Source organism: Dunckerocampus dactyliophorus, chromosome 8 (assembly GCF_027744805.1).
Source record: "Dunckerocampus dactyliophorus isolate RoL2022-P2 chromosome 8, RoL_Ddac_1.1, whole genome shotgun sequence".
NCBI classification, from domain to species: domain Eukaryota; kingdom Metazoa; phylum Chordata; class Actinopteri; order Syngnathiformes; family Syngnathidae; genus Dunckerocampus; species Dunckerocampus dactyliophorus.
In genome coordinates this window covers 16,854,640-16,869,241 of record NC_072826.1, presented here as the reverse complement: position 1 = coordinate 16,869,241, position 14,602 = coordinate 16,854,640, and the positions used below count along the sequence as shown (strand labels likewise).

The 14,602-nt window shown below is 41.0% G+C and overlaps 1 protein-coding gene across 2 annotated transcripts in view; it reads left to right on the top strand.

The window, feature by feature from the left end:
• Positions 1-14,602, top strand: part of asic1b (acid-sensing (proton-gated) ion channel 1b) — a 209,265-nt gene that overhangs the window by 140,646 nt on the left and 54,017 nt on the right. The window contains exon 1 of one of the 2 annotated variants that reach the window (XM_054783390.1): positions 3,891-4,829. The exons of the other annotated variant lie outside the window; for it this stretch is intronic. Within the exon in view, the coding sequence (XP_054639365.1) occupies positions 4,173-4,829 (657 nt within the window). The 5' untranslated portion in view covers positions 3,891-4,172. Of the gene's footprint in view, positions 1-3,890; positions 4,830-14,602 lie in introns of those variants that run through there. 2 annotated transcript variants of the gene reach the window in all.

The window sequence follows — 14,602 nt, the reverse complement described above, 5'->3', positions numbered from 1 at the left end:
GTTCAGAAGTATAGGAGATGTCACGAGATTAGAACATGACCACAGCAAGCATCATGGGAAATGTAGTTTTCAGCCATAAATTAGCCACATTGATGTACCTGTGTAAGGCACAGGGCTCAAAGTGTGAGAAAAAAGTAGCGGCTTATACACCCGAATTTACGGTCCTTGCTTTCCTTTGCCTGGATGCCATTTTCTTGCTTATCAGCCTGATCTTGATGCCAGGCTGCCACCACTGTGCTATTTTAAATAAGAAGGCTTTAAGGCTACAACAACTCATGGAGTCATTTCCTTGCTTATTGTTTTTCTCCCATTTAAAAATAAGGTAGAATATTACATTTTTTACTCCAGCCTCTGCTTCGTATTCTTCCACAACATCAGTGTGCTTGTTTACTTGCTGTCATATTCTTGTGCCTTTTAGACCGCATAATAATCTTAACAACATGAATGCCCGGCTATCGACTGCCTTCGAGCAAAGCAATATCATTCTTGTGTCTGCTAACTGTTTGCCTATCTTTATTATCTCCTCTTCCCGGGTTGAACGCCGTCTGTGCGTGTGACTCCCATGCACAGTAATAAGCTGGGTGCATCCTCTCTAGCTAACGGCCCCGGATGTCTCCATGGCAACGGCAGGTCGATCCTGGCTGTAAGCGAAGGGACTTGAAAGGCAGTGTTGAAGCTCTCCTCTCATCTGGCCCCTGCGCTCTTGTGTCTCTGACCATGGCGAAATGCTTGGCCTTGTTGAAATCCCAGCTCAGGGGTGCGGGTGGGGTTGGGGGGGGTTTGGAGAAGGTCGGCTTGTGATGGAGGACTCTTAAATCACAACACTGCCACCTTTTGACCTGTTGGGAAAATGTACCCGCGAAATGTTCTTCCCTCCCTGAAAGCAAAATTCGTCATGTGCCTTTTGAATGGATGTGAGAATGAGGAAAAAGCAAATTGTGATGATGATGCCCTCTCAAGCATCATCTTTGCGAGAGGTTAGCGTCAGAGCTGTCACATCCACGCTCATCCTACAAAGGTCAAGTCACAACAGTCCACGACACTGGCTCTTTTTTCCACTCCCTGTCTCCTATGTCCAACGACCGATTTGTTATTTATAGTATTTATGTTAGCAAATGTGGTCCAGTATTGAATATCCTAGCTGTTATTGGCATCTCTGTGCACATGTGATGCATTGTCATGGCAGGTTTTGTCCATCAGGGATGCTACATGATGAGATATGCTCCTGCTGCCTCCTAGTGGATGCAAATATGCATGCAGTGTGACTATGATGTCAAATCACTGAGGGCATGTGATACTTGGTATTTAAAGGTGTTAGCTTTAAGGTTTATGGTTAATGGTTTAGAGTAGAGTTAAGGGGTAAGGTTGAGGATTCCTTACAAGAGTTAGGGTTCACTGGTAGTGTTAAGGGTTGGTGTTCAGGGTTCGGGTTGGGCTGAACAGGTAGTGTTTAGGGTAGGGGTCAGGTTAATGTGGACAGGTATGGATTGAGTTTCAGGTAAAGTTTAGGCCAGCTTAACCCTAGACTTAGGGGTTATGGTAAAGGGAAAGGGTTTGGTTAGGGTTAAGGCTGAGGAATAGGTATAAATTCAGGTTTATTGGTAGTGTTAATGTTTGGTCTTAAGGGTTCGGTTTAATGGTTTAGGGTAGGCTGAAGAAGGAGTGTTAAGGGCTCGGGTAAGGTTAATGCTGAAGTGTATGGATTGAGTTTAGGGTAAGAGTTAGAGATTTAGACTTATGGTTAGGTTCTAGGTTAAGGTTAGTTGTAAGGTCGAGGTTAGGGTAATTGTTTAGCACTTTGGTTAGGTTCAGGGGTTAGAGAAGATATAGGGTTGAGTGTTAACTGCAGGGTGAGGGTGAGGTCAAAGGTTTACAGTAGGATCCGGTTTAAGGTTTGGTTGTTAAGGGTTACATTTAAAGGTAAGGGTTATTGATTAGGTTAGGGTTGAGTTAAGGTTAGGGCCTTTTTAGTGACTCTTAGTTTATTTTAGTTTACCCTCCACAAGCCGAAATTTATCGTTATATCAGCACTGAATGAAGATTTATTTAGACTTAAATTGTTGATTGATTCAAAGAAATGCTGAACCAGTTTACATGCTTATTTTATAGCAAGCGTGTGGGAGCCTTAGCAAATATTCAAGTGCTGAAGTCCTGAGGACATTGGCTTAAGGGGCTCCAGCTGCCTGCTGGAGGCTAGCAAGTGACCTCTAATAGATATTCAAGAAGTGTTTCCCTGTTTAACTCCAACATTGAGACGGATCGGGGCTAAATCTCCTTTTCTCTGTTTGCTCTCTTATCAAATGTTATTTTCTCCTCTCTGTGAGGCAACTAAACACATATTGACCCAAGCTGCTGCTTTTCTCACACAGCAGCCCCCTTATTCCCTGATTAGGTTGCCATGGTTGAAAAGAAAACTGCGCAGCTTGGATAATGTATTTTTGCTGTGTCGTAATCTGCGTAAAGTTTAATCTTGTAGCGCCATCATGTTTCTGAAAGTGTAATCCGTCATCTGTCTAATGGAGGCAGATCAATGCAGATGGATCTCATGTTTCCTTTTTATATCGCAAGACCGCTGCGAGAGTGCATAAGACTCCATCATCAATAGGATCCAATTGAGGGTTTTTTTTCCCCTGCTTGTATTTCATTGCAGTTGATGTGATTGAAAGGGGGTCTGGCGGGGATGTGTTGGTAAAATGAGTCATTAGATTGTTAATAATGAGCTGATGGAGGCCTTGATTTAATTCCTTCAGTTGTTTTGATACATCTTCTCGTTTATCAGGTACAAACTAGTACATCCTTTCTTGGCGTGGTCACGACTCCTTGTTCACGTCTTCTCTTTCCCATAAGTGCTGTAATGTCATCATGCACCCTGGACAACCTCGAAATGAAAAGTCTTAATGGTTGGTTGGTGTTTGTTCTATTGTCTATCTTCAACTGGCAGCCCGTGGGCCAAAATCCAGCCCATGAATTATATCAGACTGTCATAAAGAGGATTTTTGTCTAGTGTTTTTGCAGTAGATCCAGGAAAACTACAAAACACTCTTTACAAAACACCAGTTCAAGTTCCAGCCAAGTTTTTCCAGAGAGATTATGACATCGCTGTTTGACGTGTGTGGTAAAAGGCAGTGTGCTAGCATGAATTAACTTGAGACAAATGTGCACATTAGCGCTCAATAAGTCATCAAAACTTACCTTTATGCATTCCTACATAGTATCAGCATTTGACACCAAATATGAGGTGAAAGAAAAATGGTAAAAATACAGTAGTAGTCTATCTGTGCGGCATGAGACAAAGTTAGCACACGCACAATGGACATGCGTCAATTGAGACGAATGTAGCAGAGAGAACCCGGCCACTTTTCAAAATAAAACATACAAAAATGAAGTAATGGAAATTATTTTTTCTTTCTGTGCGGCCCGGTGCTAAATGACCCACGGCCCGGTACCGGGCCGTGGCCCGGGGGTTGGGGACCAACTGATAAATTATCTTTGACAGGTGTAAACATAGCGTTATGGTTTTATTCCTTTATTCATGACTACCATTTGGTGAAGTAAAAGATTTAAGACGTGACAAACATTATTAAGAAAATAAGGATAATATTGAAAGTAGTACCCCCCCACCCATTCAACCCCCATTTGTAGCTTTCTGAAAATGTGGCAAAAATTGTCTCCTGTAACAACTGAGTTGTATAGCTTGATCCGACCTACAGTGCGTCATACATCAGATACGCAGTGTCAACATGTTGAAATAAACAGCCATGGTTGTTTCCTGTACACTGCTGCCTTTCTGGAACATTCGCTGCATCAAGGCTTGCTTTCGTTTTTTTTTTCCTGTAAATGGTGAAATCCTGCCCCTCCATGGTGACCTATGGCCGGGCCCTGTGGGAGTATTCAGTATCCTCACCTTCTTCTTCCCTCCTCCCCCGCCTTAGCATCTTCTTCTTGCTCTTCTTGCTTGTTCTAAGGAGACCCAAGGGCGAAGCCTCAATTCAGAGCAGATGTAAGCAGTCAGACAGAGTGATGGTGCTCTGAAGTTGGGATGTGGTTTTATTTGCTTTTTTGGACTCTTGGTGGACCATTTCGTAGTGTTTGCATAGGATTCAGCAGATTTGACCCTTTAGTCTCTTCATAATAGTTTGAGGTTTGAAGCATTGATAACTGATCGAGCCACAATGCCTGTCCGGATCATGTGCACCATCTCCTTTTCTGCTGATGACGAGCCCGGCAAAGACGCTTTTGATGATCACTATAAGCGCGTGAAGAGGAGTTACGGCGACTCTCAGGAGTATCTTGACAGGGACAGCCACGACGTGGGCGATTATGAGGAAGAGGAGAGCGACACCGACCAGGTGGACGACCTGGCAACCTTCTTCAGTGGCTGCTCCCTCCACGGAGCCAACCACGTCTTTGTAGAGAACAAGAAATTCGGCATCCGTCAGGGTTTGTGGGCTGTCGTCTTTACCACGGCGCTATCCGCCTTCCTGCTCCAAGTGGCCGACCGGGTCATATATTACCTCCAGTTTGATCACATCACCATGCTGGACGAGAAGGTGGCCAAAAACATGACCTTCCCAGCCATCACTTTTTGCAACTACAATTCTGTGCGGAAGTCTCAGATGAGTTACAGCGACCTGATCTTCATGGGCCCTGTGCTGGGCTTCGACGAAGGCATGGCGCCGGGCTTCCCGCTCGCCCCGGAGCCCGACCGCCTGCCAGGCTCTCGGTTTAGCTTGGATGAGTTCTACAACCGCACCCGACACCGCATTGAAGACATGCTGCTGGAGTGCAGCTTCAGGGGATTGGAATGTGGCCCGGAGAACTTTCGAGAGGTAGGTCCTACACTCACAGAACGTCAGGCAAGAAATACGATTATTGTTGTTTTACTTATTTTGAAGCTCTACATTAGGACGAGGCCCAAAACACATAGGTGGGCTGCTGAGGGCCGACTGGGGTGAAAATATCTAACTTTAGTTGCTTCTGTGGTTGCACACCACAGCTCAGATGGAATACTAAATTATTGTTTGCTTGCTGACAATACGATATTCTTGTATGGATTTTCTCTTTGACCTTTCTCAAATCGTGGAGAGCCATGTTGAGAATGGCAATAACGGAACGTTAGCAAGGAAACGCGATCTGTGATGACATCATTGTGTAAATGACACGCTGACATTTTAAAGCAACCTGGCTACATTCCGCCCATTTTTATTTGCTGCATTTTGTCTGTCATCAACGTCAGAAAGGGAAAGGAAACATGTGACATCATGAATAGCATGACTGGGAGTGTTTACATACAGTATTATCCAATATGGGTGCCAAATCGGTACTTTTGAAACTGTACTTAAAACATGGAAAACATACAAATGTCCAAAATCAATGCCTTTTTATTTCTACGGATTTTGTGACATGCAAGTTGAACAGAATAGTAATGTATTGCTTCAATGCAGAAACTGATAACTCATACATAATTCTGGCAACTACCGTTACAAAGGTGTTTGCTCGTTAATACAACGTGCAAGAGTCATGTAACGATGTGTTGTTTGTGTTGTCTTGTTGATGTTCAGAATTCCGGTGTTCATGAATGCACCTGTGATTGTGATTGGTGGATAATGAGGAAGTGTTCTGTTGCTGGAGTGGAGAAACGTGTGTGTGGTTTGGAGAATACAGTGTTGGAAGTGAGCACTGCTGTTGGCGTGTTTAAGGTTGGCAATAAAGTTTAAAAAAGAGCCATCAGGCTATGTGTGCCTCAGTCGGGACGCTGCATTACTTACTTGATGTTACTTGCACAATATCACCGTCACACACATGTTGCAGGTGGCTCAGTCGGCGTTAATTTAGCACTGAAATGAGGCACTGATAGCTACTTAGTTTTTCGGTCAGGTTACTACTGTTTCGGTACGCATCCCTAATGAATAGGTTATCTTAGTTGCATTTTAGGCTGCAGTTAAAAACAAGTGAGGCAAGACAAGTTATTGATACTAAAACTACAATACAGCAATCCCTCACCACTTTGTGCTCTGAATCTCGCAGCTTCACTCACGTTTTTTCACAAATATATTATTTAATAAATCATGCTGTTTCATGCTTGAATACGGCCTATTATCAGTAAAAAATAAGCGTAATTAAGCAAATGTTACATATTTTTGGCCTTAATTAAGCATTTCCATGCATAAAAATGTCTAAATAAACTAAAATGCAAATATAAGGCATTGAGAAGACACACTGAAAGACATTGTGATGATATGTAGTATTCTACACTGGTCACTAGGTGTCAGTAATGTTACTGTAATGTTCAGTGAGACACACAAGCACCAGACTGATCGCCGGAACAACAGGCTTTTATTGCAGGTTTGAATTATCTCACAACTGGTACTGTTGAGGCCGTAGCCCACACCAAGATAAAACTCAACTCTGAACCCCCAACGTCACTTCCTTCCCCCCACTCAACTCCCCTAGCACCGGAACACATTCAAAGCAACACACACTAGCATGAGTATTTTTTATGTCTTAAATTGGGTAATATGAGTGTAAAGGTGACTATATGTGTGTTATTTCATGTCTGCAGGGCTCTAATAATTTCAAAAAAACATATTTAGAAGGTCGTAAAAAGGTTTTATATGCACTAACTATGAATTTATAAATAAGGAATCCTTTCCATCCAGCCATCCATTTTTTATACCGCTTGTCCTCACTAGGGTTGTAAGTATGCTGGAGCCTATCCCAGCTGTCTTTGCACAAGCGGCTGGGTACACCCTGGACTGGTCGCCAGCCACTCGCAGGGCACATATAGACAAACAACCATTTACACTCACATTCATACCTATGGACAATTTACAATCTCCAATTAGGATATCATGCATATTTTTTGAATGTGGGAAGAAGCTGGAGGACCCGGAGAGAACCCACGCACCCACAGGGAGAACATGTAAACTCCACACAAGGATCTTCCAACAAAGATACGACCCACGATCTTCTAGCTGTGAGGCCTAAGGAATCCTACTTGCCGAAAATTCACTTATCACGGTCGGGTCTCTCAGTAAAAACAGCAACTAACTCAAATTACAGTCTCTTAATTGGCAGTTTTTTCAAGTTTTTACTTGTTGTATTCAAAATACTGCAAATGCACCAACACACCGCTTAACACTTCTATTCGATTGCGTGGTGCTTGGTCTACAAAAGCAAATAACCGCCAGGGTCTCGAATTGGCGCCTGCTTAAAAACCATTGCATTTAATAGCTGTGGCAGTAGGCAACCTCCTGGTTTTTTAAAGCTGCATTTGAAGTATCACGAGTGGTCAGCATCCAGCAGCTTTATCTACCTCTACATGTGATTTAAAATGTGGGCTGCGCCACTCTGCCGTTGAAAGTCACGCATGTTACACTTGCTGTTCTCTTGTTACAATGAACTCATCAGCGCTCTTAATGGTGGCTCAGCAGTCCTTACCGCTATTACAACATTGGTTTTGTTGTGGCTGTGTTGTGCAATATACTTGTTAATAAATGACCATGTGGTCAAAGAGACCTTAGCTGTCCTTTCCATTTTCTCATGCACTCTAAACATTATTAATAAAAAAAAAACCTCATTATAAATAATGATGTTTCTCATTTCACATTTCCCTCATCAGAAGTACAACCAGGTTGTTCACTGGGGGCTCAGAGGGACTGTCTTTCTGTAAGCAGCAGTAGGCAAGATGTATCCTTCTTTCTTCTTTACAGGAAATCAATAGCAAGTATTTATTTCAGGTTAGGCGGTCGTTGGAGGTCCCAGTGTGGACCACAATGAATTCCTGCTAGCGTGTCTGCTAAAAAGCCTCTAATGGTAGCGAACCTATGGCCCGGGAGCCAGATGTGGCTCATTTGATGACCGCATCTGGCTCTCAAACATGACTTAACACAATTAAAACGTATTTATTTTATTTTTTTCGCTGACATTTTAAAGTAGGCTACCGTAAAACATCACAGAAATCAGCGTTAACTTCAAAATATAAAACTTTCTCATGCATTTTAATCCATCAATCTGTTTCTACCGCATTGGGGCGGCCAGAGCCAATGCCAGGCGTCCTTCTGATATGTTCCGGGTCAGACACCAAAACGAGATTATCACGGGGTAATGTGGTATCCTACCCGAGTCACTGTGATGTCAAGAAGTAAACTTCCACCCTTTAATGAAATAGTCAGCTAGGTACTGTAATTCTGCAGAGCCAACCCTTTGGACAAAGAAGATACGGAGTACGGTGCAAAACCTTGCAACACCACAAGTTGCATTAATGGTAAGAAGTATTTTATTTATTATTGGATAGTTTCAGTATAACAAAGTTAATAAAAATAATAAATTCATCCATCCATCCATCCATTTTCTATACCGCTTCTCCTCATTAGGGTCGTGGGGGTATGCTGGAGCCTATCCCAGCTCTCTTCGGGCGGCAGGCCCTAAATTTACGCCCTAAATTCAGAGACTTTATATTCTATTATTGATTGTTGATCTTGCTTCACAATGCATGCATTCAATTGTATTCAATGTTAAAAATAGGATATAGCGCTCACGGAAATACATTTTAAAATATGTGATTTCATGGCTCTTAGCCAAAAGGGTTCACGACCCCTGCCTTCGAGGCTGGACGTGGGCTGATTTTTGCCCTTTTTTTTTTTGGTCTCTCTCTGCCTTTTTGGCTTTCACCCATGGACCATTTCATTAGGTACGACTGCACATTGAACAAGATCTAATTAAAGTTGTTGTAGTTTTAGCTAGTATTGTGACTTGTGGAAATCAGCATCTTTTATTCACAACAGTGCACAGTCTGCCTCTTGCTGCTAAAGAAAGAAGACATTGGAAACAAAATCAGCATAAATCTGTGGCCAAATAGTGACACTATGATGGCATGCTGGCATCACATGGTCGGCCATGATGCTGTTATTTTTTAAATAAAAGAGGCGCTCTTGTATGTATCAAGCATGTCAGCAGTGAGGGTTCGCCTACAGCGGCTCAGGTTGCATTCCTTATCTCCTGGAGCAGAATGTGCTCTCTGGCAACCGTCTGAGCAACTTCCTGCTTCCTTCCCCATCCCGTCACATTTGCTAGCTTGTTTTCCCCTGTTGTCATCAGAATTCGACGCCCACAAGCTCCTTGCCGCCTCATGAAAGATCATGGACTCTCACTAACAGCGTAGCGTTTCAAGAAAAGACATTTAAATGCCAAAAACATACAGCTACATTTTACTCCAGTGGAATCTTGAAAAACTGTTAACCTGTTGAGAAAAATATGTCTCTTTCAGACCTCTGAGGTTAGTTTTATTTCCATTAGTTCCCTGACCCTAGCAAAGCGTGAGCGTTGCGGAACAATCCCGCTGTACTTCCTTACTAGCTCGTCCTGAGAAACTGCACCAAGAAAAACACTAGAATGAAGAATAGAATGTTAGTCATTTGTCTTTAAAAAGAAATACAAAAAGAGGCTAATGGGATTAAACGTTGCGCGATCGAGCAGCCGCCGGGTGTTAAAGTCAATTTGTTTCTGTCACGTTCTTTTACACCCACATGCAATCAGCTTAATGAAAGTGTCACTTTGTGGAATTGATTCCAGCGGCTCTCTTTCCCGTGACACCCTTCCCATCTCGTACGGTCGCTTTTAAACATGTTTGTCTCTTGTTTAATGGATGAGCCTCACATCCGTCACATCGCCACGGTCTGTTTGCTTTATCTGTATGATGGAAGCGCGCTAAACTTGAAGAATAATACTATTCAGTGGGCAGAAAAGTAGCTAGAACAACATGAATCTGTCACTTGGGTTCACTGTTTACGCCTTTAAATGTACTTTTTAATCGGGATGAGCCTAATAACCAGTTGTTAATGATCTTATATGGAATTGATTGTTGTTTGAATGCAATGGACGCAAATGTGGATGGCAGTGCCTGGCTTGGACCAGCAGAGGTCCTATTGATTCAGTGTCGAGGAAGCAACAATCAAACGTGAGTATTGTCTTGCAAAGGCAGAATTTTGATTACATTTCTCGTTTTGGATCTCATTTGAGTGATCGAAAGAGACAAATGCGCAGGCTTTGCTACACATCTGAAAATAGAATCACAGTAATAGAATATGGTTTGCAGGGTGTTTGAATGTACACTGATTCCATTTTCAAGCCATGAAGCGCGCAAACTCAACACAACAAATTGATTTTTTGGCAATGGTAATGAGCGTGATTAAATGTCGGGAGGTGATCAATACGCCTCTTTAAGCAGCAGTGGAAGCATGAAATATTCATGCCTGGGTCAGACTTCCTGTCCCTCTCCGTCTGTCTCAGACATCATTAGCTGCTCACAAATCTAAACCCGCCGTGTTAAATATATATATATACAGTATCAGGCAAAAGTTTGGAGACACTTTGTCATGTTATTGAGTGGGAAAGTGTCTCCAAACTTTTGACTGATCCTGTGTGCACTCTGACCAATTTAATGAATGGATTCATGCATCTAATGCCTATTGTCTCTTCTTTTCTACTTGTAAGGCCACAAATCAACGCTAACCCGTCCAGGCTGCAGTAATCACAAGGGGGCAGTGTTTTACAATTCATTTACACCCTAAAAAAGTCTTTTATGGCCTTATTTGTTCTTCAATTCCCTTGCTGACCACCACAGAAGGGTTTCAGTATTCAAGTTGAATGGCTTCACCTTAAAGCAGAGCTGCTGGTTTTATGTTTTACTTGAAGGGTTAGGCTCTGTTTGTGTTTTCAGGGGTTCAAAATGTTTGGTTTGTTTGCTAAAGAAATCTTTTGAAGCTTCTCTAAAGCTGTCGCTCCTGCACATGACATTCAGGTTACTCTCCAACCAACCAGGATGAACAACGACTAATTGGATAAAAATGAGGGATGCCTCAGCCCTGGTGGAGCAATTATGAGTGGATAATACATATGACAAGTACATTTTCTCACATAAAGACTGATGTTAATGATCTTTAATGGCTCCCATGTAAGACTGTAAGTCACACTGGAGCAGATGTGGACCCCTGAAAGAGACAATAGATGGCAGACGATGTCAGAATGTCCTCTTTTTTTGTCAAAATATCTTGCTGCACATGAACATCCTTGAACGCAGCACGAATGTCTTTAGAACTGCAGACTGCAACTATACTCAGTTATTTGAATTTCTATGTACGAGTGAGCAAAGTAGTTTACCAGTATTTTACTGCCCATCCCTTTTGAAACAGCGAGGTGACTAATAAAGGTGTTTCTTTAAACTGAAGTACAGTAATCCCTCATTTACTGCAGTTAATTGGTTGCGGACCCGATTGTGATAAGTGAATTTCTGTTAAGTAGGATTCCTTATTTATAAAGCAAATACTTTCATATTGAGCCGCACGATGGAATACTACATAGCGTCACGTTTTTGAATGCATCTTCTGAATGCCTTATATTTGCATTTTAGTTCATTTAACCATTTTTATGCTTCAAAATGCTTAACTTAGGCAAATAATATGTAAAATGTGCTTAAATGTGCAAATTTTTGACTAATAATAGGCCATATTCAACCACAAAACCGCATAATATATTTTAATGAATAATTTGAAAAAATGTGTTAGAGTGAAGCCGCAAAATTCGAACCGCGATGCGCTGAGGGACGACTGTACGCATTTTAGATTGAACTTTTAGTGCACACTTGTGTAATAAACAAGCTCTTTTTTCATCTTAGTGTTATACAGTATCTTACCTGCCAGGTGCATGGATTACATTTATACAACACAGTGCTCACTAATACAAATTTTAATGTATTTGTTGGAGGTCAGGATTTGAGAAATAACTCTTTTTTGCAAATAGAAATTTAAAAACCTTGTATTTTTATATTAATGGAAAACTGGAGGGGAAAAAATAAAACTGTTGCATTTATATTGTCTCTGAATATGATTGTAATGGCACGACATTTATGAATTTCTAGAAATGTGGGGTTTAGAATGACAATTTAAAAAATAATAATGAAATTATATATTTCAATGGGAATTTATTTGATTTTTTAAAATTAAATATTACATTATTTTAGCTTATTTGTTGTTTTCATGGATCAACAATAAATGTGATGTTACCACTTACCATCCTCGTGTAAATTGATGCAAATTTATTTTTCCCCATAATTTATCCCACATAAATTCAAGTTAATTCCAAGTTTGAAAGTTTTCAACTCTGCATAAGCAAAAAGTTTTCAAGAGGTGTGTAGCAAATTAATTTCGAAAAATATTTAGCTTTTTAATGCAAATTTGTTTTTTATTTTAATTTGTTTGACTATTTTTAATTTATTGTGCCTAATTACTTAATCAAGTACTTTCATGGATTAACAATAAAGTGATACCTACAATCATGCTGAAAAAGATTGTAAAGACAAGTCATGTTTGTTCTTCTTAAGCTTAAAAAAAACAACAACTTAAAAACCAGTAAATGCATTTTTAGGATGTCACTGGAGAAGCTCAGCAGACATGTTTTGCCTTTAGCTTTCAGGAAGCATACATGGGAAGACAGTATGAAAGCATAAACTAAGCCGGTCTTGGATGAGTGCCTCTGGAGATATGCACTCCATGAGGCCAAATTGGCTGCATGGTAGAGCTACGACTGGTAGATCTGACCTGTACTAAAGTGGTTCTCGAGCCATATGAAACATGGTCTGCATTTAACTGCCTTTGAAAAAGAAATAGATCTCTTCTGTTCTCACAGATGCACGTTCTAAAACAATGCTCCTGGCTATGTTATATTGAATTTGGCCAGTAGGGGCCACTGTTAGTTCAGCTAATTTTGTCAAGCATACAAGCAACTACGTTATTGTAGTACAACAGTTTAACTCCTAGCAGTGATGCTCGTGCTGTTGGAAAATATTTTAAATGCCTCATAGCAGGGCTTAACTTTATGTACCATTTACCCTCGTAGTCTCAAATCTTCGATGATGTCCAAACTTCAGTTTAATTCTCTCTTAAAAAATACATCTGCAACTATGATGATTTGAATGTTAAAATTCTGCCTAAATGATTGAGCTTTTTAGTCATCGTCCAGACATGATGTTGCATGATGGAAAAGAACACCTCTCATCTTTACCTTCCACATAACGGCCATATGTAGTGAACACCATTGCAGTGTATTGTTGACTGTAAGCCTGAGCGTGTTACAACAAAAGAAACTCATTTAAAAAATACTTCTTTCACAGTATCGCAGCTTCTCTCCTATTTTGTTCATTACCAAGCTGCATGCTCTGTTCTATTCAGCACACCTTGACGACGCTCCAAAATGTCACATTTCATTCAGAGAGCATATAAGTGATCCAAGGACACCTTTTTTTTTTTTTTTGAGACAGTGTGCTTGAATCCCTGCTGCAGATTGTTGCTATCACTTTGTTTTGCAGTGGCTTGGTTTGCACGATGTAATTCACTGTTACAGCCCAGTAGATGAAGAGATTATTTTGGAAAGGGAGGACGGACGGCCACATTGGTGACACTTGTCGCTTACGGGCGAATCACGTACACAATTATCTTCTAAAATGGTCTCGGTAACACACCACCTGCTCCTCTGATGGCAGTCGGCCTGCCTTCGCTCAGTGCAGTGATATCTGTACTTTCTTTTTAGGCCTGGAGGACAACATTCCCATAGGGAACTTTGGAGATAGAGAGATGCTATAGGATGAGTTATGTACAGAATTGTTATTTAAGGACAAGTCTTGGGTATTAAGAGATGGCAGAGGTGCAAATGTATTTGTTTATATAAGCTGTAACTCTTCTACTCCTGAATCGTTGCACACAGAAAGGTGAAAATTTGTCAAAACAATCACCGCTACATATTTTGCCTGTGCTACTATTTTTCTGACAAATACACCACATGGTGGCACTGTTATTAGGGTCGTGAACAATAAACCGATGCGACCAGATATTGGATTTGACAAGCAAGTGACACGGTTGCATCGGTAGCAGATAAGAATCAGCCATAAATCCTGAGATCAATCGACTGTAGAGACATGCACAGGGTATCGCATAACTAGCAACCGGTTGACAATGCGTCTCTTAAAGGGATAGTTCAAATTTTTCGACATGAAGCTGTATGACAACCCCATCAGCGTTATATTTTTCTCCCGCTGTATCTCTGCACACTGTTTCCAGATTACGACATATGACTTGTCTTTTGATATTTTTTTTTTACTAATAATAGGCCATAGTCAACCACAAAAGAGCAATTTTTTATTAATACATTTTTGAAAAGAACGCCATTGAGTGAGGGTGCAATGTTCGAACCGCAATGTAGCGAGGGATGACTGTACACGCCTCACTTTTTCCACTGAGGAAAAATTAATTAGTAACCTCACATATAGACGCTATGGTCCATATCTTTTCCATTGCTAACCAAAACAGCAGCACCTATCGAGACACATTAACAGTCTCTCAGGTGAATTAAAGTGTGGACATATGCTTTGTATTAAGTTGTATTTAAGATGAACTTGGGTTATGTGGGGATGGCATCTTTCAGTAGACTCGCACGTGGACGCTGCACAATGTTGTGTGCCTCTATGTTTGTGTTCCTGCCATATAGTATAATTGTATTTATTTTGTTTCTAACTCCACTTTCAGATGATATACGTATTCTGTACATACAG